The 26,786-nt window shown below is 49.4% G+C and overlaps 1 protein-coding gene and 1 long non-coding RNA gene across 10 annotated transcripts in view; one reads left to right on the plus strand and one right to left on the minus strand.

Moving 5' to 3' along the window:
• The window catches only part of PTCH1 (patched 1), a 68,873-nt gene extending 46,133 nt beyond the window's left edge, over window positions 1–22,740 (plus strand). For all 5 annotated transcript variants that reach the window (XM_074363051.1, XM_074363049.1, XM_045504593.2 and 2 more), the window contains 9 exons: window positions 4,115–4,257; window positions 6,379–6,562; window positions 8,039–8,319; window positions 9,758–9,895; window positions 12,766–12,908; window positions 16,197–16,296; window positions 16,840–17,094; window positions 18,759–19,314; window positions 19,831–22,740. In XM_074363051.1, coding sequence (XP_074219152.1) covers window positions 4,115–4,257; window positions 6,379–6,562; window positions 8,039–8,319; window positions 9,758–9,895; window positions 12,766–12,908; window positions 16,197–16,296; window positions 16,840–17,094; window positions 18,759–19,313 — 1,799 coding nt within the window. In that variant the 3' untranslated portion in view covers window position 19,314; window positions 19,831–22,740. The remainder of the gene's footprint in view (window positions 1–4,114; window positions 4,258–6,378; window positions 6,563–8,038; window positions 8,320–9,757; window positions 9,896–12,765; window positions 12,909–16,196; window positions 16,297–16,839; window positions 17,095–18,758; window positions 19,315–19,830) is intronic.
• Window positions 13,677–26,786, minus strand: part of LOC123611956 (uncharacterized) — a 71,861-nt gene continuing 58,751 nt past the window's right edge. The window contains exons 6-9 of one of the 5 annotated variants that reach the window (XR_006719071.2): window positions 24,210–24,366; window positions 23,973–24,091; window positions 23,132–23,274; window positions 22,372–22,516 (exon numbers count right to left, since the gene is read on the minus strand). This is a non-coding gene — a long non-coding RNA (uncharacterized LOC123611956). Of the gene's footprint in view, window positions 13,767–22,371; window positions 22,517–23,131; window positions 23,275–23,972; window positions 24,092–24,209; window positions 24,367–26,786 lie in introns of those variants that run through there. The other 4 variants (XR_006719070.2, XR_012506717.1, XR_012506718.1 and 1 more) reach the window with 4 other exon arrangements.

The raw sequence follows: 26,786 nt of genomic DNA on the forward strand, positions 1-26,786 counted from the left end.
AACCGGCCTCAGTCTGCTTCTGACTGCTGACTGAGCATGAATGTACGCGGGGATTCCAAGAACATCTGTTCGTTTACTCTGTGTTGACACACGCAGAGTGAAGTGAGGACGCGGGATAATTACCCACACAACTCAAGCAAAAATACTCTTACTGAAATACCCAAATAATTATGGACACCCCCCCAACAGTTTTTGGCTTCAGTTGTCCAAATGATTGTCTTAATTTCCCACTTAATTTGGCTTGTTTAAACACAGATTTAAGTGCCTTTTTTGGTCTTAAGTCAGTACATGTGTACACAAAGATTAAGCAGCCAGTTTCCCTGTGAGTTTGCATGAAATGGTAAACAACTGGAGTTTGACTGAAAATTATTCAGTCCCATTTCTGGCCTTGACGCGTGTTCCTAGAATGTTCTTCATGCATGTGTACCAGATTTCACCTCTTTTTTTTTTGGGTGGGGGCAGAGAGAGCTACATGATATTAACATTATTTTTTAACACGCTCATGACGTTAACTTGTTCCGAGTCTTATTTTTTACAGTACTTTGGGAAGCGCTGCTTTTCGGATAGTGAGTCAAAAGAGGACCAGACAGTTGGGAGATTCACTGCTGTTCATTTTTCCTCCATTGGCCAAAGACATGCAAATAACTTACCACAAGTGACAAAGGGAGCGGCAGTGCGCTGCCAGTGTCTGTGCAGAGGAGGGTCGCTGTGGAAGTAGCTTCGGTGTCTTGGGCCATTCCTTTGGATGCTCAGTATGGCGTGTTAGGCAGAGCTTGGGAAGGGGGCAGAAGCGTGTTGTCTCCAGGGAGTGCAGAGGGGTAACCTTTACAGCGTATTGTAAATTATCCCCACGATTTCATCCCTGTAAAGTCCTAAAGCGGTCGGACTTGAGAATCTCTTTAAAAGGTGCATCTGAATCGGGTTGTGATTGCTAAGTGGACAGCCCTCACCTAGACCAAGTCAGATCTACTCACGTCCCCAGGTCGGGATCCCAGCCAGCCCTAGACCTCCGCATCTGACTCTGCCAGGTCCAGCAGAGCACTGCGCCCAGAGTGGCCAAGGAGTGGGACCGCTGGCCGCCCAGACGTTTTTCAGGCCTAATAGAGTGGCTGAGTTGGTGTTCGAACATTTCCTCCTGATCCTTGAATCAGCTTTCCTTCAAAACATTTTGTTTGGTTGTTAAGTTGATGGTTAGTTTTAAAAACCTCATTGGTTTTTAATGGAGTTACGATTACAAACAAACCATGTCATCCCATTGGTCTTGAGCAACGTTCCAGGAGTTTTTCTGGCTGGGGGAGAGGTTTACTTATAAAAATACGTAGTGGTAATATGGAAATTATCTCATGGGTCACCTGTAAACACATGCAACTAAGGTGAAGCTGGAGATACAAAGCCACACTGAATCACGTACAAATGGTGTTTGTTTAAATTTCACACTGAATTGTGCAAATAAAGTTTAGATTCACATTTTCCTTTGAGGGTCCCCTGTGAAAGAAAAGTTGGCAGTTGGGATAATTAACTCAGAGCTTCACACTAGAAAATAATTTCTAGTATAAAATACTTTAAATGAAAAAGTTCTAGCTAAAACTTCCATGTTTTGCTGTAAAGTAACACATCGCAGTTGCCTCGTACAGTGTGTGTGTGTCGGAATATAAGACGTGGGCCCAGGGGAGTGGGAGCCAGTCCTTGTTCTGGTTTTGTGTCAAGATTGGCTGATGTGTGTGCAGTGAGGCCACACCATTGTTGGTTGAGCTTTTTGATAATTAGAAAATGTTAAACTAATTACGAAAGGACTTAACTTTTCCATGAAGTCGGTGATTGTTTCTCATCCATCTTTGAATCCCCAGTAGCGTGAATAGCGAGTCGGGGGGTGGGGGGGTGGTCAGCAGCGTAGATGATGAGTTGAACTGAATTGCCAGCAGCGGTGACCTTCCCAAATCAGATCTTTCTTTCTTTGTTTCACTCCAGGGTGTCCCAAAAGTCTTCGAGTATAAATATCTTAAAACTGCACTCAGATTTTTACGACCTCCTGTTTGCCACCAGATGTCATTGGCACCCGAGTTAACTCTGCTCACCTTCCCCGTGGTGCCTTCAGCGGGTGCCTCCTGGGCACCAGAGCGCACTCAGGGCAGTTTAGCGCAGCAGTGGTTCAGGCTGACTCTGGAAGAGCCTGCCTGGGTTCAAAGCTTGGCTCCACCGCTTACCTGCTAGGTGACCTTCCTCAAGTTACTTCACCTTTCCAGGCCTCAGTTTCCTCATCTATAGAGAGGGGACCATGATAAAAATAGGCTACCTCTTGAGGTTGTTTTAAAAATTAAATGAGGAGCCATCACTGTAAAATGCTGAGACAGCCCAGTGCTCCCTAGGAGCACGTGCTGCTCCTCAGAATTAATGGGTCAAGAGGAAGGGGTTAAAGTGTCGTGCAAGCCATGGAGTGATGAAAATTCTATTATGGCGAGGAAAGCAGAACAGGCCTCTTTTGGTGGGGGGCTGGGGGTGGGGGCAAGGGTTGTTTTTTCTCTCCTGTTTATTTTTCTCAAAAACAGAAAAAAAAAGGCTCTAGGTAATAAAATAACATCTGTTCAGTACGGCTTGTTGTGTGCAGGCCTCGCTCCGAAAGCCAGGCTGTGAGAGTCGGGAGCGGGGCCCTCCCGGTGGTCTCCCCGCCCCTCCACACTCACCCTCACAGGGCCTGCTTTCACCACCCAGCCCACCGGTCTCACCCCCAAACTGCTCCTCCAAACACAGTGCCCACAGCAAAGTTGAAGGAGGGTTTAGTTTAGAGAAGGAGGAGCAGAGTCCTGTGCGCCCCTGTCCCCCAACTTCACAGCCCAAGAGCTTAACCATCCTGAGTGCCAACGGAACCAGTCTTGGGTGTGTGTTTTTCAGGGAGTGGGGGGCGGGGGGGGGGTCTTGGAAGTCCCTCGGGGCCGGTCGTGAAATGAAATCAAACCTCCCTTCTTGCTGGCCGTGTCTAACCCACGCATGTGCAGCTTGTTCAAAAATGTGGTTTCCTGCGCTGCTGGGGCAAGGGAGTTCTACTTGGGAGGTGGTCTGGGGGGAGCCAGGCGACGGAAGCGGGTGGGGGTGTCAGAGGAGAGCGTGAATGCCTGGATCGCTCAGACCCTAAGGCCGGGTCACCAGGGCCCTGTTTTCTCTTCCAACACGCTTATCTCTTTACAGCTGTAGCCAAACCGTCAGGTCTGTAATGATGGTTTTGATTACAGAGGCCGAGCGCAGCTGTGTGTGGTGGGCCGGTGGGCTCGCCCATCCCCCAAGCCCAGAGAGCTCTTTCCTTCCCCTCCCCGGCCTTGCGGTTTGTCATCTGTTCTCACAGAGCCCCCTTGTATTGGCCTGTGGCTTCCTGTTCTCAATCTGATCCGCATTTACCCTGTGAGGTACTTCCCCGCACACACGCGCTCGGGGTCCCTCCCTTCCCTCCCCTCTCCCCCGCGGCCCGCCGGCGCACTCCCTCCGAGGAAGGGTGGCAGAGGGGAAGAGAGCCCTGAGAGTGAATAGGTGTTGGCTGTGATCTTTACACAACCTGACAGCCGATCCCAGAGCTTGTGTTAGCTCCACAAGTCGAACAGATGGAACAAATTGACAGAAGCCTGTTCACTCACCCCGGGCTGGAGAAGCAGCTGAGTTGCTGTTGGAAGTTGGGCGCGCAAATGTGTTTTCCCTGCTCCGGGTGGAGTTTCTGGTTGTGTGGGAGAACCCGCGGCCTGGCACCTGACCGGGGGCATGGAACAGCTCCCCAGCCTGCTGTGTCTTCCACACTCCGCCCGCCCTCCCGGGCTCGCTGGCTTCCTCTTGTCGTGGGGGAGGAGAAGGGGAGTGCTGGGGACGCAGGGTTGCGGTGAAACATGTATATTTGTTTCCTAGAAATGAATATCCCCCCCTTCTGCCTTGGAGCAGTCATTATTAGCAACCTGAAGTTCATTCACGAGAAATCTAATGATACGACGTGAGGTCAAGTGCACGTGGAATACAGGGTGTTAGGGGTAGACGGCAGACACTCCGCTGTCCTGCTCGCTGCCCTCCGCCCGCCCCCCGGGACCAGGGTCACGCTGATGCAGAGTTATAATGTGTCACACACATTTGCCTTTTCTAGGACTTCAGGACGCATTTGACAGTGACTGGGAGACTGGGAAAATCATGCCAAACAATTACAAAAATGGATCAGACGATGGGGTCCTTGCCTACAAACTCCTCGTGCAAACCGGCAGCCGCGATAAACCCATCGACATCAGTCAGGTACTCTCACCGCCGCACACCCTGGGAGCGTCAGGGGGCGCTGTTGAGCAGAGCTTGGAGGCCGCTGCCACCCCGAATTGAAGCCTGGCTGACAGTCTGCGGTCCCAGCCCGTGCTCTTTGCAGACCTGAGGCTTCGGGGCTGGAAGAAAGAGTTTTGAGCTGGCTCTAATTCTCTTCATCCCAGCGGCTAATTGTGTGACCGCAGGCAAGCCAGGGAGCCTCACCCTGCTCATCTGTCAAGTGGGGACAAGGGCGTCACCTGCCTCCAGACCAGTTGTCAGAGCAAAGCATAGGCGGAGCAGACTCTTCCAGGTGTTAGACACGCCGTGTCGTATTGTTCTCTTTCGAATTCCGGTCCTTGTCACCGTGCTGGTTCTTGGTTATATTCAAACTTGGAAAGATGGATCTGTTGGGTAGCAGAATTTGAATGAATAGGATTTGGGGCGAACAGGTGGGTGAGGAACGCCTACTAGAAGGAAGAGGAGATTGGTTACGTTTGACTCCTTTGGGCCACTCTGGCCTGAGGGGTGGAGGAGGACAGACAGATTGCTCCCATGGGGCGGGGCGGTGGAAATGCAGGTCCCGGGACTCTGAGTGGACTCGTGGTTCTCACTCCTCGAAGGAAGAAGAGCTGTTTCTGTTCGCTGATCACATTCTCCAACCACATGTGCCTCTTTGCTGTGACACTTGGATTCCAGCGTATCCCTTTTGGTTCCCCAGGCACGCTGGGGAGGGTGTTTGGCCCCTTCAGATCTCAGATGAGTCCAGCCCCACTGCTGGCTTCCCCGGATCCCGCTCCCTCTGCTCTTTGTAGCTTACTGGCCTCACCTTCAGGCAGAAAACCGTCATGCTAATGATCTTCCCAGCAGCTCTGTGTATTGTCTCCCCTTTTTTGCTGGCATTAAAGGTGACAGATTTACAAAGTACATTGTTCAGAGTTACTATGGAGTGTGAACTCAGTGCTTTATGGCCGCATGCAGCATGCTGTCAGGTTTGACAAGGATGTGGGCAGAGGGGCCTGTCTGAGAGATAGCAGGGGGATGCCCAGGGGCTGGGTGGGGCTTTGGGGACCAGGGACACCGTGGAACAAATGTGATTGGGCCGGGCGCCCGGACATCACTCCCTTTGCCTGGGAGGGAGAAAAGCGTGCTGCGTGCACGGAGGCCATGAGCTGCACCATGTAATTCCAGAGACTGCTTGAAGACATACAGTTGTTCTATATCCTGTGCATTAATTGAATCCAGATCCCTGAAATTTAGTTCTCTCACTCTCTTCCACTTTCTTCCTTCCTTCACTCCTTCTCCATTAACTTCTGATGTTTTTCATTTTGTTTAAAAAAAAAAAAAAAAAGACCAAAAGTAGTGGAACCAGGCCTGAATCTAAAGGAAACAGGAAAAAACACACATGTACGTGTGTGCACGTGTCTGTGTGTCTGTCTCACGGCGTCTTCACCTAAGCAGAGCCCACAGGCCCACTTTAGCTCCTCACAGGATGTGGTGTGCTAAGCGTGCCCACCCCTCTCAGAATGGGAGTCCCAGAAAGACCGTGGTCGTGCACCGTCCCTTCCACCTTCTGGGGCGATGGGCATTCTTTGACTACACAGGTCATAGGAGGCTAGTGTTAGCAAAATTTATACAGATGTTGTTTTATTTTTATAGCTCTCCTCCATTTACTGGGTGGCATTTCCTTCAGTGTTAACAGCAGAGGTTAACTGCACACAGACGTGTATGGGGATTCTTGCCAGGTTTTTTTTTCCCCCTTCCCCTCCTATAAATATGTTTCTCCAGATTGTTCATTCTCCGCCTTGGCTGCAGACAGTCTTCTAGCGTTCAGATTTAATTGGTTCAGTCAATTCCTGGGCCATCTGCAGGACTCTGTGTGTGCGTGCGTGTGTGTGTGTGTGTGTGTGTGTTATAAACATGCTGATTACTGCATTGTCTGATAAGCACGTTTTGAAAAACACCAAAGGTGTTCTGATGGATTTTCTACGTTTTCAAGCAGCAGGCATTCTCTTCTTTGTTGCAAATGCTGGTGCGGAGCTCCGCTTCTGCTCTCTCTAGGCGGGAGTGTGTTCACCCCAAGCCCCATTCTCAAAGGCCTCTGCTCTCCCCACATTGCAGCTGACCAAGCGGCGCCTGGTGGACGCAGACGGCATCATTAACCCCAGCGCTTTCTACATCTACCTGACCGCGTGGGTCAGCAACGACCCCGTGGCTTACGCCGCCTCGCAAGCCAACCTCCGGCCTCACCGTCCTGAGTGGGTCCACGACAAAGCCGACTACATGCCAGAGACCAGGCTGAGAAGTAAGTAGCCCTCTGCTGGGCCCGGGACTCGATGGAGGCTCCCTCCACCCTGTCCGTCCGGCTCAGTCACAGCCCTGGTCCGTTGACACTCCCCGGGGTTCAAAAGTGTAAACAGAACAATATATTTCTTTTAGTTTAAAACTCTGGGAGACAGATGAGGATGTGAAATCGAATACAGCTCCTACTCGATCACGTTGAGAAATCAGAGTCTCTAATCTCCCTCTGTGGCTTTAACTCTAATACGTCCACCAGGCATCTCTCTCTCTCATGCCAGCTGTTCCATGTGAAAGCTGGGGACGCCTCCAGGTTGAGTGTTATTTTACTATTGCAAAGTTTTATCGCCGGGGATTTTATGTTTATCTTAACTTTGTCAACTCTGGTGTTGAAGGGATTTTTGGCAAGTTGGGTCATTCCTATAAGCCACCAAGCACCTGTACTCTGTCAAGGCTGTTTAAACCAGAGCAGAAAAAGTCTGTATACAACAGCGTCCTCTTCCTTTTCACCTCTCAGCCCCGACTTTGAAAGGTGGTTCTGGATGGATTTAATTTGCATTTACATTAGAGATATTAGTAGCTTATACCCTGGCCACGAGGCCGAGGGAGGACGTGAGAGAGAAGACAGGTCCCTTTGCGAACATGGCCGGAGAGCAGGCGGGTTGTGCTTCCCTGTATGTAAACCTCAGAGCCCTGTGGCAAGCAGCCAAGGCTTGTCTTAATGAAAATTTATAGTTGAGATTATAATAGGGCAAATCATGTTTAGCAAGTCAGCTGAATGACCCCAAAGGGTCTGGAACACACAACGGCAGTAACTAAATGCTTGTTGTGTAAGGATTTCTTCCCCTGCTGCTGAAGACTTAGCATTGCATTAAAAAAGAAGCATGGAAGGTTTAAGTGTGTTAGATCACTCAAAGGATAAGAAAGTTAAGCGTTTTTCTCAGGAAAGCATGACTTTCGAGTTACTCTGTTCTCATCAGTGACTGAGTAGAACAGTTTGAACGTAGTATGTTCACTTGTGTCGGCGGAACAAAACAAACGTTCCCACAGTTGAATCCCTAAATTGTTTAGACCCGTGACAGAGAGTGACTGCTTTTAGAAGATTAAAATCTAAGGTTAAATAAATACAAAGATCACAGGCTCCTCTTCCCCTAAAAAAAAAAAAAAAAAAAAAGAAAGAAAAAGAAAAATCAAAGGTTGACTATTGTTTAAAGTTTTCTAAACCGAAGACTGAAGTTGTGAAGCCCTGGAGGCTGTCCTCTGTGGGGAAAGTGGTGCCGTAAGCGGGCTTTCCAGCCGAGTTCTTTCTCCACTCGTTGCCATTACGGAGAACCCGGGGGCGCACGTCTGGTGTGGCCAGCGGTGGGCGCTGGCCGCCTCGCCTCCGCGCCGGGACGGCGCCCGTCTGCCTTTCTCGGAGCCGCAAGGGGGTCGCTGACTGACCCCCGCGCCCTCTCTCTCCCCCTCTGCCCTCTCCGTCCAGTCCCAGCAGCAGAGCCCATCGAATACGCTCAGTTCCCTTTCTACCTCAACGGCTTGCGGGACACCTCAGACTTCGTGGAAGCGATCGAAAAAGTCCGCACCATCTGCAACAACTACACGAGCCTGGGGCTCTCCAGCTACCCCAACGGCTACCCCTTCCTCTTCTGGGAGCAGTACATCGGCCTCCGCCACTGGCTCCTGCTGTCCATCAGCGTGGTGCTGGCCTGCACGTTCCTCGTGTGCGCCGTCTTCCTCCTGAACCCCTGGACGGCCGGGATCATTGTGAGTTTCTTCTGAGGGTCTTTGTGGAAGTCACATTCCTTTCAGCATAGCTCTTGCTGCAGCCGGGAAGTCTTGTTTGTGTCTGGGCCTCTGGAGGAGGGTCCAGATTGCATCATCCATACTGTATTTATTCTACTGGAGGTGGTGAGGTTCATGGCTAGGTGGCGCCTTTAATGGCCTTAATCTTGTGTCCCCTCTCCTACAGCTTTAAACTCTTTTTATGTAAAGATAGAGGCGTTTTTTAGTGCACTTTCCACAATAGCATTGAGCGTTTATTAAATGTAGACACTCAAAAGCATAAATGGTTTTTGAATTCAAGTGGTCATTTTGGGACTACAACCCAGACCCTAATACAGAGAAGTTTCTTCTAAATGGAGGGGTAATTAGAGAAGTTAGGATGGTGGTACATGGATAAATGCTTTTAGAGACGGTTTTGTGTGGTATGTTTGTTTTAACTCTTGGGGAGAAATGATAAATGAGTATTCCCAAACGATTTTTTGCATTTTTTTTTTCCCTCCAAGTATAATACTCTCAGATTTGGAGTAAGTTTCATGCAGAGTCTAATAAAATCATGGCAGTGTTTAAATTCCATGAACTGTGGTATAGCCTTCAAAATGCCAAAATTATACAAACAGAGACCAGGTCTTATTTCTGCACCATAAGTCTGTGCAGCAGGTATGTTTAAAGGTAAATGTTTAGTCTGCAGGAGTTTTCATGGTACTTAAGCAATTGATGTTATCCATCTTTCACTCGCTTATAAAAGAAAGCAAAGGGAACTTTTATTGTGCTTGGTTCCCCCACACACACACGGCCTGTTCCCCCACCCCCGACAAGGAACCATTATTCTCTCCTCCTTCTTGCCCTCGTTTTATTTGCATTTTTCTCCCCTCTGGCCCCCAGAACTCCAAAATCTATCTCACAGATTTTCTTCCCATCTCCCCACACATTTTCACAAGGCAGATGAAAGAAAGGCAAATAAAAGCTTTTCCTTGGTTTAACCGTTTGCTTTGTCCACCCCGGCAACTCCACATTTCTTCCAAGTGAGAGGGCTGTAACCTGACCCACATCAGCTGACCACACGTCCCCTTTCTCCCAGAGTCATCCTCGCCTAGCCTGTGGGCTCTCCACACAAAAGCAAAGCTACTTTTACGCAAAAGGACTTTTGTTCACCCATCCTATCAGCTTCCTTTAGGCTGCAGGAGGAGCCAACCAAAAGCTCTAGTTTCAACTCAGTCATAAGTTGAAGGATGGTCTCTGAGGGTCCAAATCAAAACAGGCAAACACCTTGTTGTATATGAACTATAGTAAACAGGTGGCCAACAGTGGGTGCGTGTTTGTATAATTCTTTGTAGATTGCTCTGGTGGAATTGCTTTGAAAAATTCTTTCCGATACCTCGGTGTGTCTGAGCCGCGCCACTCACCGTGTGTCTTTTTAAAGGTGACAGTCTTGGCTTTGATGACAGTCGAGCTCTTTGGCATGATGGGCCTCATTGGAATCAAGCTGAGCGCCGTGCCTGTGGTCATCTTGATCGCTTCCGTCGGCATTGGAGTGGAATTCACTGTTCACGTCGCTCTGGTATGGGAGACGTCCTCAGCTAAAACCGTGAGGAGGCCACGTAGCTCCTCTAGGTGTTTCACTTTCCAAGTTGGGGACCTTTTCATGTTGTCCTGCAGCAAGGAACACCCCCGACACGCATCACAGTGACAAGGCTGAAGGTCACAGGCACCCCCGGGAGTGGCTGCAGTCTGGCACTCCTTTCCCTCCAGGGGCATCTAAGAAGAAGGGCCTCAAAGGCGAGGGAGAGCCGGGCTGTCCGCAGTGGGCAGTGTGGCCTGGGTGTGTTGGTGGCTTGGTGTATTGGCACCTCGGTGTGCTTACCTGGTGTTGGCAACTGTGTCACCCCAGGTCTTGAAGTTGCCAGCTGTTCCTCAGACAGATGGTGTGTGAATGTGTGCGTGTGCACGCACGTGCACGAATACACACAATCTCTAAGACCACAGGAATAAAGCGGGGATAAAATGAGACCGCACTCACAGGCTTGGTGGGGATGGCGGACTTGAGGTGAGGCAAGTTGGCAGCCGAGGAGACACCCTGGGGCTGGTGGGCAGAGGGGCCGGAGCTTAGCGCGGAGGACCTGGCGCTCCCACCTGAGCCCAGCCAGCTCCTTCCACCTCGCGGCCTCCAGACTCGTGACAGCAAAAGTAATGTCACTAGCGTTGCTCTCAACAGGAATTGCCCCCCCTCTTTCCTGTGCCCGGTCCTGTCTTCAATCCCAGAGACGAGCCCATTGCGTACACTTACCAGAGAGTTATTCCGAGGCCTCAGAGCAGTGTGTAAATTCGGTTCCCTCCACACTTGTATTATAGCCTGAGTCCTTGGGGTTATGTGGGCATTCAGTAAATACTTACTGACTGAATGAATACGGGTGTTTGGAATGCCCTAGCTAGGAAACCTAGCACTGGACTTGGGTCAGATTTTTTCAGCCTGGCTTTTGCAGTCTCTAGCCTTGCCTGTTTTGGGGCTCAACACAGGTAGACGTATGCATGTCTCCACCTACTCTGCTGCCTTGTACCTTCAGTGTCCTTCCACCAGGGGTTTTCAGGGTCATGTTTATGCTCCATAGGTTGTCAACTTTTATATTTCAGAAGGAATGTTTTCTTACGGTTAACCTATTTGTCCGCCCAGTGTATAATAAAAAGCTGATGTTATAGAAACAGTTCTCTAAATGTTGAGCCTGCCCAAATTATTTTCCTACATTGAGCTGGGAAGAAGGTGGGAGGGTTTTTATTAAGAAGAACCCACCAGCCTACAGCTTAGAAAACACATAATTATAATATCATGTATTTTGAAAAGAAAAATTTGCATGTGAGTTAAAAAATCCACAAGTCACTTTACTCTGATGTGAGGGAAAACCATTCTTTTTGGTAGCCAGCATTACAGACCAGGGCAGTCCTAGAACAGGTTTTTGCAATGGGGCCGCTAATGACGGTCTTTAAACCGTAGTGGTACCCTGGGTCTCTGCGCTTGAGGTAGCATGAGCAACGTACCCATACTGCTGTTGAATAAACAAGGAGGGAATGCCTCTACAACACGGTCGAGATTTAATTCTGAGAATTTAAGAAATCTCAAGAGCCAGCCTGGCTTTGTGCTGCTTGTCCAAGTCTCCATCAGACCATCCACACGCAGGACACGGTGTTCTGACCCCACCCGGGACGTGAAGGTTGTCCAGGAATCGCTGGGTGCGTGTTTGGGTGGCATAAGCTGGAACTAGAAGGTCGACCCAGTTTTGACCCTTACGGCCCCGTGGCCCAAATACAGCACAGAACGACATGGTTCCAGAACATCTTGGTGCGTTCCTCTCAAGAGGAAAAGGCGGCTATCGTGACCCTAAAGTCTTCCAGCTCTGACAGAGCATCATGTACATAGACGCCACTTTAGAGAAAAATGTGAAAACTCACAGCGCACCTTCATATACTTCTGTACACTTTTATTTTGTTATCTGTTAATAACCTCCTGTCCTTCCCCAGGGCACATAACATCACCCACAAGGGCCCCGGGTCCTCTTCTCAGCTTATCCCACAGCAGCCTGAACTTTCAGGCAGAGAGAGCGAGCTTGTGCTGGGCTCAGCCCTCCCTGTTGGGTCCCACTGGAAGACCAGGCAGAGTGTAACTGTGACTGCCCCACATTCAGATGGTCCCGGATCAGATGCTCAAGCCAATGGTCTAATATACTGAGACCTATTCCATAAAGTTCTCATTTGGTATCAGCAGTGTCCTTGACCTAGAACTTTAGTGGATACAGAAGAGGGGATAGGTCCACACACAGAACAGGTTTGATTGAATTTACAGTCCTGTATTTTTCTTGTGATGCTGTCACGGTGCTTAGATCTACTATAAACACGTTAGTTTGAACACAGAGACAGAAATTCTAACCTAAGCAGCATCATGAAGAAATAACGTATTTAGCACCCAGGTGCACGTGACACCAGCTAAGCCCATCTGGAAGTGAGATCTTGACCTTCCAAAAAGTCAGGCAAAATGTCGTCGCTGTCACGACTGGAGGCCTCCCCTGGGAATGAGGTGAGATCATTAGCGTGAGGATGTAAACGCAAGGGCGAGTCACGGTGAAAAGAAGGGAGCGTTTTGCTCATTTCCGTATGGTTTCGGCAGGGTTTCATAATTTAAGGTAAAGGTGCCTACCTTCTTTATTTGCTATGTGCTCAAGACTTACATCAGCCTCAAAACACCATTGTCACGAACATGTCGACTGAGCGTGAGCCTAGACTTGGCCCGCTGGACGGCCTCCATGAAACATTGCAGTAGCCAGACGGTCAGATCTGAGAGGTTCAGCGCAGGCAGGTGACAGCGGCTTACGGCATTTAAGACGAAGCTGGCCGTTGACTAAGTCCAGGAATCTGACCGTTCAAACTTTTCTCGCTGCCCAGGCCTTCCTAACAGCCATTGGCGACAAGAACCACAGGGCGGTGCTGGCCCTCCAGCACATGTTTGCGCCCGTTCTGGACGGCGCCGTCTCCACGCTGCTGGGAGTGCTGATGCTCGCAGGGTCCGAGTTCGACTTCATTGTCAGGTAAGCAGGGGTGAGAGGGAAGACTTGTTCGAGTTGATCACTATTATTTGCTAATTCGATCTCTGTTGCTTATTTCCTTCTGTCTCTGGGAGATTGTGGCACGTCTTCATTGTGGTTCTACTTTATCTGCCTCCAGCTTTATCGAGGTATAATCGACAAAGAAAAATTGTATACACGTAAGGGACGCAACATGATGTTTTGATACACGTATGCGTTGTGAAACCCTTGCTGCCGTCTGCGACTCTGCTTTCTCTTGAGTTTATTAACCCAGAGATAGGCTGAGAGGTGCAAAAACAAGCTCTCTTCTAGAGCTGTCTTGATGAATATCTTTGGGAGAAAAGATGGAGCGTTTGGGGTCAGCAGCAAAGGCAACTCTACAGCTTGAACCTGAAGGACCATCTGACATCCCAGTTACTGGTGTCCCAGGTTAGAAGTAGCAACAGGAGACGACCTGGTTCCCATTAATTGACTGAATCTGACCGTCACTTCTCCTTCCAAACTGTAGAAAGGAGCACTTACAGATACACTTACAGACACCTCAAATTGTCACCAAGATTTTATTTCTTTTAAGAAGTGAACGTAATGTGCCCCGAATTCATATTCAAGTTCCCATTAAGATTTAAGAAGCATTTCATATAGGACTTCGGGGTGAAATCTTTGAAATCGAAGCCTAGTTTGGATACATCTTTTTCTGTTTGGATCTCATGGCAAGCAGCTTCTGGTTCAGGATCTAAATAAGGATGTGACTTTGTGAAGCATAAAAGGAGAGCGAGTTTTCCTTCGGAGCAGAATTTGAGAACTGCAGGAGGGGGGACCATTTTCCTCTCTCATTCAGAAAGATGCTCCAGAGTTAGGACCCTGGTAAAGCAGAACCAAATGTGAGAAATGACTGGTTTGTTAGGGACACTTCGATAATCTGGAGACAAAATCCAAACAGGCATTCCTGGTGTGTGTGTGGGGGGGGGGGGCCTTGAAGAGGGCTGTAAGTTGTAGGCAGAGTTTCTTCCTCCCGAAGACAGACCAGCCTGTTGGTCGTGGTACACCCTCTGGGCGGGGCAGCGTCATGGAGGTTCAGCCTCCCTCGGGTGGGTGCCCGGCTTGGCTCACTGTCGTTTGGGTGCAGAGTGAATGGAGAGGTGTAGACAGTGCCCCTCAGACTCTGCTGTGCTCTCAGTAAATGCAGATCAGATGTCACTGGGGTGGGGAGCAGAGTGCATTTCTAGCCGGCTCCCTGGGGATGCCCAGGCTGCTGGACCTCTCAGCACAGACTGCTGATCAGCTAACAAGCCAGTTGGCACCCCTGTTTGCCAGTATAAGATGGACACATGCCTGGGCTAGATCACAGTTCTGGTCTGGGTTTGCTTTTTAGCTTTAATTTGACTTTGAGTTTCCCTTTATTTCCTTAGCCTACACTTTCTCAGGCATTAGCAGTTGTAACTTCTCTGTGGTGCAAAAGCCCAGTGTCAAACAGAGTTTCTTTTGTGTAATTTCTCATTCAACACACTATAACGAGCACCTCGTAAGTGCCATTTCACACAACAGCTAGTGACGTGGACCCCGTCCCCCTCCCAGAGCTTACGGTCTGTTGGGGGGAAAGACAAGGTCACGGGCAATTCAAAACCATGGGAAACGCAGGGTGTGATGGGATCCCAGAGGCTCTAACTCAGCCTCGTGGGGGATGCCAGGTGAGCCCCAGAGAGGAAACTAAGCCTGAGTTAGAGCATCCAGCTGGGACCCGGCTGGAGGGCAGCTCTCTCATCTAACCCATGGCTCCTTGTTCTCCCCCAGAGATATCAGGGTTCTTGTTTCAAGCACTTAAAAGGGCTTCCCATTTTCTCGAACTGGATGGATTAACCTGATAAAGCCCTCACTGAGGTCGACTAAATGAGCAGACACTGTATACACTAAGCCGTCAGGAATCTAATTGGTCTGTTTATTCTACAGTTAGATGGATGGGATGCAAATGTCTTAATGCCTGCTGGTGATGAATGCCTCCGCCTGAAGTCGGGGCCGTTTACATTAGCGCAGGCCGTGGGCTGCTTGCTTCTCGCTAATGCAGCTCCGGAGGTTCTGGTGTTTACAATAGCTGCGAGGTTTTTGTATTTTTATAGGGATTCTCTCTCCTTTCATCTAACGTCGAAACGTACATAGACACGGCAGAGTTGGGTGCCTGTTCCGTTTTATGATCAAGAGGACCATTAACAGAGAGAGATCTCACCCTCCCTCTGCCCAGAACATCCCGAGCTCCTCGCGACCCCAGCCGCACTTCCAGCAAACTTGCCCTAGAAACCGTTAGTTACAGAAACGCACGCCTGTGCGCAGCCCGCTGCGTCCAGCTGCGTGGAGCCTCCGCCAGCGGCTCCCCCTGGCCGACAGGTTCACCTCGGTGTTCATGAAGGATCCCAGACCTTAGCCCTGGACGGTGGGAAAGCAGGGCCGCTTGTGCGCTCTCCTCTCCTTCATGGTGCTGCGGCCTTTATGTTTGAATTGGCTGACGCAAAACAAGAGTATTCAGAGATGCTAAATTGTTCAACAAAAGATTGGCTGGCAGAGCAAACCGTCATTGTGGACCGCCCGCCCCCGAAAACGCCCCAGCAACCACAGAATGGGCAGTGTTTTCTTTTCGGAAAGCTGCTTCCAGTGTTCTAAAAAAGGTTGCAAATGGAGCTATTTGGTTAAAAACTGGAACTCACAGAATTCTGGGCAGAAAGTTGTGGTTAATGAAAGCGCAGGGAAAGCCTTACCTGATACGCTGGAGAGTTAATTAGAGATTCTGCTCTGAGATGCAGAAGCATTTCACAGTGGATTAGCTGCCTGCAGAAGGGGCTGCTTTTTCTCCTGGGCTAAATTGTTTAAATTCTACACCCTTCACTTCATTTGTTTGCTTCTGCTGGGTTTTCATGAACGGGGCCCCTCTGCATTGTATTTGTGCTTTCAGTCTGCTCAGCCATTCAATTGACATTCCATATTTTTGTGTTTGTGTAACACATTCATAAATAACATTACATGCCATGAGATTTCGGCAAATTAACAAACTAATTTTTTTTTTCTTCCCTTCATGAATGAACACTTTGGGTTGTGGAATGTAGTCCCTAAAGTCATGAGGTTACAAAAAAAAAAAAAAAAAAAGAACCCACTAATCTTGTGCTGAATTTGGACTGCAGTTTTGTAACAGCCTTTTCACCTGTGTGGGTTTCGTTAATTTTTGGCTCTGCCGTTTGGGCACGTGAAGGGTAGCTTAATTTACTTCACCGTGGTAAATGTTCCTGCTTCCCTTTTGTCTTCCAGGTATTTCTTTGCCGTCCTGGCAATCCTCACGGTCCTGGGTGTTCTCAATGGACTGGTTTTGCTGCCAGTCCTTTTGTCCTTCTTCGGACCCTATCCCGAGGTCAGTGACCGCGCCGGCGTGGTGTGCAGCCCACAGGCCACCTGAGTGCCGACTTTCCTGGGGTCACTCTTAATCTGGTCGTTAGGTGTATCCACATTTGCTGGTGGTTCACTTTTTCAGTAAACAACTCAGTAACTATGGCTTTTTTCTCTTCAGTTTAATAGTTTGGGGGATGTAGTGCTGGTTTGGTTTGGGGTTTTTTGTTTTTTTGAAACCTAGTGATTGGCAGCTGGAGTCTTTTAGGTCCTATCAATGAAGCGTTTTCCACTCAAGATGAATTTCTGGGCTTGAACAAGAGTGAAAAGGGCACAGCCTGCCTTTCCAGTGTGCGAAAGCAGAGGGTAGTTCTTTTGCTCAGGCTGTCAGACTCGAGGGTCCTCAAAGTGGCAGGGATTTGGGGGGGCAGTGAATACAGGGTAGTGTGGATGGCCAGGGGTGACAAGTGGGCACAGAGACCCCTGAATAATATTGTGTTTTGAACTCTGAGTGTAGCCACCAGGTAGATGGACGATCACGCTTGTAATGTGGTATCCCCTTAAATAGGTGTCTCCAGCCAACGGGCTGAACCGGCTGCCCACCCCTTCCCCTGAGCCGCCCCCCAGCGTGGTCCGATTTGCTGTGCCCCCCAGTCACGCGAACAACGGGTCTGATTCCTCCGACTCGGAGTACAGTTCTCAGACGACAGTGTCGGGCATCAGCGAGGAGCTTCGGCACTACGAGAGCCAGCAGGGAGCCGGGGGCCCTGCCCACCAAGTGATCGTGGAAGCCACCGAAAACCCTGTCTTCGCCCGCTCCACTGTAAGTCACGTCACCCTAGGGAGCAGCCCCTGCCTGCTTTGAACAGCAAATCACAGGATGCAAAAAAAAAAAAAAAAAAAACTACAGGTTCAGTGGAATGAAATTGCCCCTCTTTGACTCTTCTTAAGATATAGAAATGTGAATTTCATCTGGTCGTATCTCATGGATGGAAATGGGCAGGGGCAGGTAGCAGTGTCTGCACAAAGCGCCGGCATGTAGCTTGTTCAAGCTGAGTAGCATCTGAGCTCAGGGCCAGAGATAAAGGTGCCTTCCCTCCCCTCCACCCCCCGCCAGCCTTTTTTTAAAGCTACACATCGTTCGAGGATGATACTTATTTAAGAGGGCAGTGCTGTTATTACTGCCAGCAGAAGTGATTTTTTTCCTCCCTCCCACTTCTGTTACCTTCAGTTGCCCTTGGTACAAAAGTATTTCAATTGTTACTGTCTAAAACTTCACCAGAAGCTTCTGTGGCTCCAGGCTCATGCTCTGGGTGGCCGGAAGGAGCAGAGAAGCTGCGAGCCAGCCTTTGGTAATTCAGGAAAATTCATGCGCGGCCTGGGAGCCTCTTCTTAGAGGCCATGAGAGCCCCAACTGCGTCCCCCCCACGCGCCGCCACCGTGCTCCCCGGGGTGGCCTCGCCCCCCCCAGGCCCGGAGCACAGCACACAAAACCCAAGGAAGGTTCTAAGCCCTGTGCTGCTCCGACGGAGGGCCTCCTGCTGTCCCTCCAGGAAATGGGTATTCCAGTCCCAGGCCAGAGCAGCCCTTCCGTGAAAGGGAGGGAGGCCAACCAAATAACCCAAATTTTCCTCCTCTTACCCCCCGTGACGACGCCTGCTGAGCTGCAGTGTGAATCTGGTTTTGTTCAGCGGGAGCCTAAAAATAGGTACAAGCTGAATGACTTTGAAGTTGGTCACGGTCCTTTTGATTGATGTGGCCACTGTGTTGCTCCGTGCTTTGTACAGAGACCCAGAAACCAGATTCCTAACAACGGGACGGAGCAGCGCTGCCCCGTGGAACTCTCTGGGACAATGCAGATGCTCTCTGCGCGCTCCAGCGCAGTAGCTGCTGCCCGCATGTGGCTGTTGGGCGCTTGGAACGTGGCTAGTGCGACTGAGGGGCTGAGTTTTAAATTTTAGTTAATTTAAATGTAAATGGCCACACGTCCCTAATGGCTACCACATTCAGCGGTGTAAGTATAGACAGTCAGTCCTGGCAACGACCCGCATTTGGGCGAGCCAGGGCCGGACACTTAGCAATTTTAGAAGAGGAGCTTGGGATCTGACTCTGCTGAGCAGGGAGGGGTGGCGGACTGTGCGTGTGGAAACTTAGACCACAGCCCTGCATTTATGGGCAGCAGCCATTGCACCCGGCCAGCTGTGTTGGGAGAAAACCTAGACACGGGGTCCAAATAGGGCATTTGTCTGCCACGTCGTGGAGGTTCTAAGAGAACGGGTTTTTCTTTTGTGGGTGGAGGGCCCCCGCTGGCTCCCCAGGGCCACTCCCAGCCATTTGTGGGGTTGACTGAGCTCTTGGTTCGGAAGAGCTGCCTGTGGGTGGCCAGGCTGGAGCCGGAGCCAGGAAGGGAGGGCCGGAGCAGCAGGGGGTGATGCCGCGCCGGGGGCTGGCGCCTGGCCTGTGTTGACCCGCCCTTGCCCTCCGCAGGTGGTCCATCCTGAAACGAGACATCACCCACCCTCAAACCCTCGACAGCAGCCCCACCTGGACTCAGGGTCCCTGCCACCTGGACGGCCAGGCCAGCAGCCCCGAAGAGAACCCCCCAGAGAGGGCCTGAGGCCGCCCCCTTACAGACCGCGCAGAGACGCTTTTGAAATTTCTACTGAAGGGCATTCTGGCCCTAGCAATAGGGACCGCACGGGCCCCCGGGGAGCCCGCTCTCACAACCCTCGGCACCCAGCGTTCACTGCCACGGGCGGCTCCGTGCCCAGCTACTGCCAGCCCATCACCACCGTGACGGCCTCGGCCTCTGTGACTGTTGCCGTGCACCCCCCGCCCGCCCCCGGGCCCGGGCCCAGCCAGAACCCGCGAGGGGGGCCCTGCCCGGGCTATGAGGACTACCCCGAGACTGACCACGGGCTCTTTGAGGACCCCCATGTGCCTTTTAACGTCCGGTGCGAGAGGAGGGATTCCAAGGTGGAGGTCATAGAGCTACAGGACGTGGAATGTGAGGAGAGGCCCCGGGGCCACAGCTCCAACTGAGGTGTGTGCGGTGGGCGGGCAGCTGGGGGCCGCGTCCCCCTGGACTCCCTGGGCGTCAGTCGATGTGTCCCGAGCCTAAACCCCAGTGACCTCTTCTTCCCCAAAGGGCAGGGCCGCCTGTCTGAGCTCTGTCATCCCTGGAGAACCCGCTGAGTGCCCGTCTGGGTCTCACCCCTTGCTGTTAACCTGGTGGGGGTTAGTGCATCTTAAGAAAGATGCTGACAGCTGCTCCTTTCACCTATTTTTTGGTCCTTTAAAGCCATACGGTTGTGTGTGATGAACACACAGTTCAGCAAATGGTCACAAGGTGAACACACCCGTCACCAGCCCCCAGATCAAGGGAGGGATCCTGGACCCCCCCCCCAGAAGCCATCCTCATCCAACCCCCACCCTCCTGGTTTCTGAACCACAGATCCATTCTGCCTGTTTCTGTACTTCATAAATATGGACTCATAGACCTGTTCACTTTGTTTGACTTCCTTTTTTTTTTTTTTTTTCTTTTCTTTTTCTTTTAAAGGGAGAGTAAAATCTGAAGCAAAGAGGCCAAAGATTGGAAGCCCCTCCCTACCCCTACCCCTACCCCGCCCCACCAGGACTGCTTGAAGAGAACTGCTTGGAGGTAGAAAGATGTTCTGTGCCAGGAGAGCCGTTCGTTGTTACTGTAACCAACTGTACTATTTTGTGAAATATTTCTATGAATATTTAAGAGGTGTACACATATGTAATATACAAGAAGGAATGGATGTAAAGTAGTGTGATCTGGGGTCTCTCCACGCCTGCCCCCAGCATGGGCAGTGGGGAGGCCACAGCGGGGCCCTTCCTTGTTTGTACATTGGTCTCTGTGCCACAACCAAGCTTAACTTAGTCTTAAATTTCAGCATATGTTGCTGCTGCTTAAATATTGTATAATTTACCTGTATAATTCTATGCAAATATTGCTTATGTAATAGGATTATTTTGTAAAGGTTTCTGTTTAAAATATTTTAAATTTGCATATCACAACCCTGTGGTAGTATGAAATGTTACTGTTAACTTTCAAACACGCTATGCGTGATAATTTTGTTGTTGTTTAATGAGCAGATATGAAGAAAGCACGTTAACCCTGGTGGCTTCTCTAGGTGTAGTGGGAGCGATTCTCCTGTTGGGCTGTGTGTGTGAACACGTGTGTGAGTTCCCGGTGTACTGTACTGTGATTTTTTTTTTTTCTTTGTTTCTTTTTACTGTCTGTAACCCCTCACGGGCTCTGCCTGAGTCAGGCTGGAAGAGTCAAGGTATCTCGAGGGCTAGCTGTAAATGTCGCCTTGTCCTTTTGCCAGACTCACTTCAAGTCCAGGGCATCTCTTAAGATCATTGGCTGCCATTCCAGACACCCCAGCTTGTGCCTCAGAGGAGATGAGATCCCCCGCGTGGATCGTTGTGGTGGACGTTGGAACCTCAGGGTACAGAGCTCACATCTCTTCATCCTCATTGGTATTAAAAATTAGCATGCCCAGTGGGGAGCCTCAGCTGGGCCATGAGCACATTCTCTAAAGAACGCAGCCTTCCATACCTCTCTAGTAACCAGCACGCACGCACGCGCACACACACATACACACACACACACACACACACACACACACACACACACATACATTTCAGAGTGGATTGGAAATCTTTTGGAGCCAGTGACCCTGCTACAGGTAGAAAAACCTCTTAATTCTGGGTCCACAATAAACCCAGAGGTGATATTTTGAGTCCGTAGAATTTAAACTCCCTCTCTTGCTAAATTGCACAGCTGGTTGGGGCTTTCGGATTTGTTTGCGTCTTCTTTAAATAGTGAGCATCCCCTACGGTGACAGAGATGGAGGTTCTAGAGGATATGAGCTTCAGGAGGGTGGTTCTCAGTGTGTTCACAGTGACATCATGGGTGCACACTTCCTAAGCAACCCATTGCCTCCTCTCACCAGTCTCAGTGTTCCTTCAGTGTGACGCTTTTTTGAAGAGGAGGAAGATGCTAATTGCCCACAGCCCACTGGAGAACGTGTAAGCAGACAGACCTCCCAACCAGGGAGATCTTTTTAAGACTGGCTTCCTTGCCAGTTCTGTTACCTGGCTCTGGGGCGTGGTCTTCCTAGGCTGTTAGCTGGAGACCAGCAGGTGTCAAGAAAGCCCTCGGTACCCAGACTAAGCTGCTGTCGGAGCACAAATGGCAGCTCCCACTATGCCTCCTGTTTCACATGGAAAATCTTCATCGAAAGGCAACAGGCCCCCAGTAGTACCAGCAGTATAGTGACCTCAGACCCTAGAACTCGCTGCGAGGCTGTCAGATGCTAACCGGAAGCTACCTGTGGCTGCTAGATGTGTGTGTTCCTCTGCCAGGGGCCCCCCCGATGGCCCCACCGCTACTGTTTGGTGCCTCTGTCAGCCACACTGTCTACCTAACACTCAGCTCTGCTCAGAGAACTTATATCCTGCGTTCAGGAGAGAGACGATGCAAAACTCGGAGGTCTGCTTCCCTCTGGCTCAAGGCGTGCCCTCGCCCCTTTCCTGAGCCCAGCTTGTGTGGTGCGTGACCGTTTGCCCGGCCCCTGCTTTCTGCACAGCATAGAACTTTCTCCGATAGTCACATTGGCAAAGGGAGAACTCGGGGGCTGGCAGGCAACCAGAATTTCTCTCTCTTTTAAGATCGTTTTTTTACTTTGTCTGTCTTGTTTGTTCATTTGGATGTTTTAATTTTTTTTTTTTAAAAATCTTTGCTGATATTTATAATTTTGTATCATAAGAATGTTTTCCTACAGTATTTGTCATGCCAGTTTATAACAGAAAAATGCAGGGATTTTATTTCTATTGGAAACACTATTACAGCTATGTTTTACTTTTGAACAGAATTTTTATTTGTATAGAGTGCTTACTAATGTTAAATAGTTCAGAGTATATAACATTTTCATTAAGGACTCATGGTAGGTTTTAGCGTAAGGAGTTTAAAGGAAATAAATATTCAAACTGGGTCTCATTGTCTGCCAGTTTTGGCAGAAATGGGTTTGTGTCATTTCAATTACAAAGATAAAAGTATGCCATATAATTTATTTATATGAAAATTTATTTTTGTAGTGTACATAGTAGTCCTCAAGTCTTTTGACAGAAGTATATTTTTAAAGAATTTATATGTGATGAATCCATAACGTCTGGAACTTTGCTGAGACACGAGTGGGACACACTTTTCACTGTAAAGGACAGCAAGGAAAAGAAAATGTTTAACAGTGTTAAGAGAGTGAGATTGAGTGAATATTCATGCAATTGTGAAATGTGTATTAGTTACCATTTGTGACCTAGTGTGGTTCTCATTTTAAACCTCGGAAGGCAAAAATGTACAAACTTTCTAAATATTAATGTTCAAACACTGATAGAAATTCTAACATGAATAAAAAATAATATAACTTGTTGGTTATGTCTTTGTTTATAGAATGTTTTTTAATTAAAATACTTTATGAAGGCAGTGAGCGTGTCAGGCCATCATAAACTCTGTTGTTTTTTGTCTGTGTTAAATACTCATTTTTTTGCTCTCGTCTATGATGGCATTACTGATATTGGAAGGGTTCTGTTTATTTTCTGACACCAAGTTCCTTCATTACCCTTCGGAATGATCTCTTCTGTCATCTCGCAGCCTTGTTATTTTTTGTATGGGGTGCCTAATAATTAGAGGGGATATTTATAGAGCCAATCCAATGATTATTACAATAAATGAAGGTGCCATACTGAAAAACAGTATAGCTGATAATATGGGACTGATGGAAACGGACAGAAAATGTTTTTTCTGAATTTGTACCATCTGGTTGTACCTTGTCTTCATCGTAGCTAAGGAGAGAACTGAGACCAGGAATAGCTTCCCCATTTCACAGCTGGCAGCGAGGCGTGGTGGGGAAGGACTCCAACTGCTGTAAGCCTGAGGTGAGGCGTCAGCGGACTGCAGCCCACTGGCCTCCTGTGTTTATAAAGGTTTAATCAGAAGACAGACACGCTCATTCCTGTAGACCCATTCCTACAGCTGCTGTCCAGCTCCACCGGCAGAGCTGAGTCGTGCTGCAGAACCTAAAATGCTTACTAGCTGGCTGTTAACAAAAAGTTTGCTGGCCCACCTTAAGACAAGGTTATCGGAGGCCAGTGATACACAAGCGGGCTGCGTGGATTGGTGGCGTTGGCACGCTTTGGGAATTTACTAGAAAAGCAGGCTCTTCAGTGCCACCCCAGACCCACTGAGTCAGAACCCTGGGCCTGAAGCCCAGGAATCTGTCTTTAATGAGCTGTCCTGGTGGTTCTGATGCACCAGCAGAGGCAATCCCTAAATTCCTTCCAGCTGAATGTGGCCATGGTTCTATAATTTGACTCGGGCCACGGCCAACGCGGGCCAGATCTGGAAACAACATAGAGATCCCAACTCCTCTGTGTGGTCTTTCCACAAAAAACACATGTTCATCTGCGGGAGAGTGGCGATCCGTGAACTCCGTGCCTGGGATATGAGAAAGGAATTCCCTTTTTAGTGCTCTGCACCGCCTTGGGGCGGGCCTCCGTCGAGGGTGTGGGCTGATGACAGAACAGGTGGGCGGGGAGAGAGTTGAGGGGGCTGATTCAGACCCTCTTCCATCCCTCCCACCGAGGGGGCTCCAGCTGACCAACTCTGACCTGGGCAAGGCTCCTGATCTCTCAGGGCCCCTATCCTCCTCATCTGTATATAAATCAGAGATGACGTGTGGCCCTCGCTGACTTCTGAGGGTTGAGAGCCCTGGTGGTGGCGAAGAGATCTGGACCAGAGGCGACAGAGTCCACCGAAAGAATCAGAACAAGCTCTGGACCCCGCACTGAGTTCAGTTCAATCCCCCCCCCCACCCCCCGGCTCAGCCTCACCTCCCAGCCCCTCACCTGCACAGCGACACGGGCCCTCGTGCAGGAACGCGAGGGCTGCTGCGAGAAGGTGGTGTCCTTGCTGAGCCCCTCCTGCGAGGCGTCCGGGCGCAGCAGACCGACCAAGCAGTAAGCTGCTCGGGTCATGCAGTGGCCTCCTTCGTGGATACTCTACCTGGGAAAACCAATCATGAAGTGTCAAGCAGGGGTTTCTCTCTTCTCTAACCTCATCTTCCCACCTCCTGGCATGATCAGCCACCCTTCCTCAGCCCTTCAGTGGTGGATTTTATACATAACTTTCACTTGGTTCATTCAAAAGTCATAGGGAATATGCACTCCCTGAAACTGTACATGTAAAACTTTAATTGCATTAATTGGAATTCAAATTGAGAGACACTTTCCTTTAAATGTGTTTCCCCAAATGACCATTCATTGCCATCCAATTTTATGTTCTTTATAAATTACATATACCTCTGTAAGCTAACTTCGTTTTTCACACTGGCCTATGGAGAAGTTTTTCATCAGATTTTTGTCCCCAGATCCACCATATTTATTCAGGACTTAGGTAAACACAAGGCGCCATTTTTTTTGGCACGACGGACATACTTAACAGCTTCGGGAATGCTGCTAAATTTCGGGCAGCAGCCACGTTGATGTAAAGGCAGGTGTTTCATTTTTGGTAACTGGCAACTGACCTCCCAAAAGGAGAAGTGGAGATGGCCTATTAGTCATCCAAAAAAGACTATTTGCCAAGTTTTAATTGCTTTTAATGAAGGCTGCACCTAATGAGAACACAGCTCGAACACGAATCTGTTCAATTGTTCACATTGTCATGATGGAAGGCGTGCTGGACGCCATTTTCTGCGTAGGTTCCCTGCCAGGAAATCCCAACAACTGCCATCAGGAGGATCTTGAAAGGACATTGTGATCTGTTAGGAACATAGTGGACCTCAGGAAAACAGAGGGACCCGCGGCAGTGTTACAAAAAGAAATGAGCTATAGAGATAACCCCAAATCAGCTTGGCGTGGCCGAAGCAACACGACCGACATGGCAGGGCGTATTTATTATCATTGGCTTGCCCGCACTCCTTAGGGATTTCCTTTCTTGGGGCAAAGGGAACGAGCCCTTTCAGCTGAGATGCTGTGAAGGGAGCCAGCCTTGCAGAGGTAGCTCTTGCTCTGAGAATGAGACACACCCCGGTGAGCCGTGTCCATCAGAAGAGGCATCCGCAGCCATGTCCTTCTCAAAGTCAGTTAAACCCCTTTACATCCCTCTTTTTCCTGGAGAGTGTTCTCCTCCTTCAGCTGCTTCCTACCCACGGGACTTGAGGGTACAGGAGTGTGATGTAAGCTCCCAACAAGGCAAAAAAGTCAAGTCAGGTAAGAGCTCACACTAAAGCTAGCCCAGGAAATGCCTCTGTCCCAAAGCACCATCTTTGTACACAATGGACACCAGCTTGTATTTTTGTGGAATGGGGGCTGGTGGATAAGAACCTGTTTTATTTTTATAAAGAAAAAAAATCACGTAGATGAGGAGAAGTTGATGAGCAAGTTCTGACTGGTGAGTTATTATATAAGAATGAGGATTGCAGCTTAAAGCCCAAGTCAAGATGCCAAAAGAATAATCTTCATAATTACGAAGTTCAATCAGCAGCAGCAGTAGGTGGATTCCTGTTGAGAGCCTCTTCTGAGCAAGAGGAGAAGCAAGATGAGGCAGGAACAGAGAAGAGCAGGAGGCTCCCTGCTGTGGACTGAGGGGAACAGCAGCCCGCCAGAGGAGACATGGCCAGGGGTCCAGAAAGTGATGCCGATACCACAGAAAAGAATAAAATGAGGAAGAGGTCTGAAAAAGACAGCACGGAACAGATCGCCAAGAGTTGGTCAAAGACCTTCTCCTTCAGGACACCCATGGGCTGCAGAGCAGCTGCCAGCCCAGAATACTTGTATGTTGACAGCTGAAGTGTCAGGAAGCTCGCTTGGCCCTAATATCAACGGATGCTTTATCTTTGTGTCTACAGCGCCCACCTTGCGTGGAATCATGGGAGGTTTTCATGGATCACAGGAGTTGGTTATGAATCACGGGAGACTAGAGCTGTATGAGACTGCTGTCCTCTTATACCCAGGAAATCTGGAGAAGGCATGGCATGCCCAACACCAGCCAGCACCTCCAGCAGTCAAGTGAGATGCAGAACAGGGATCTGGTTCGGTCTGATGTTCTTACTCTCTTACTGTCCTCATTTCCTCCCCAGTTGTTTTACATGATAATTTCAAAAGAATGGGTGACTGCTGTCTACACAACTCCTCTAACAAGAGAGTTCTGGGCCTCTCGGCCACCGCAGGTGTATGCATAATTATGCACACAGAGTATATGTCTGCACTAACGGCAAACAGCTGCCGTGGGGGAAGCGATTAGCAAATCTCTGAATTAGCCTTCTGCTTACACTTAAATTCCAAAAGCTAATTGGCTAAAATGTTCCTCCTTAATTAGAAGCAATTAATATGTGAAACCATGTTTGCATTTCACAAGAGTTTGCACTGCACGATTGAAATCTCCTAGTTCGTTTACTAATGTAATGGTCTCTAATGGCCTGTAAT

Source organism: Camelus bactrianus, chromosome 4 (assembly GCF_048773025.1).
Source record: "Camelus bactrianus isolate YW-2024 breed Bactrian camel chromosome 4, ASM4877302v1, whole genome shotgun sequence".
NCBI classification, from domain to species: Eukaryota; Metazoa; Chordata; class Mammalia; order Artiodactyla; family Camelidae; genus Camelus; species Camelus bactrianus.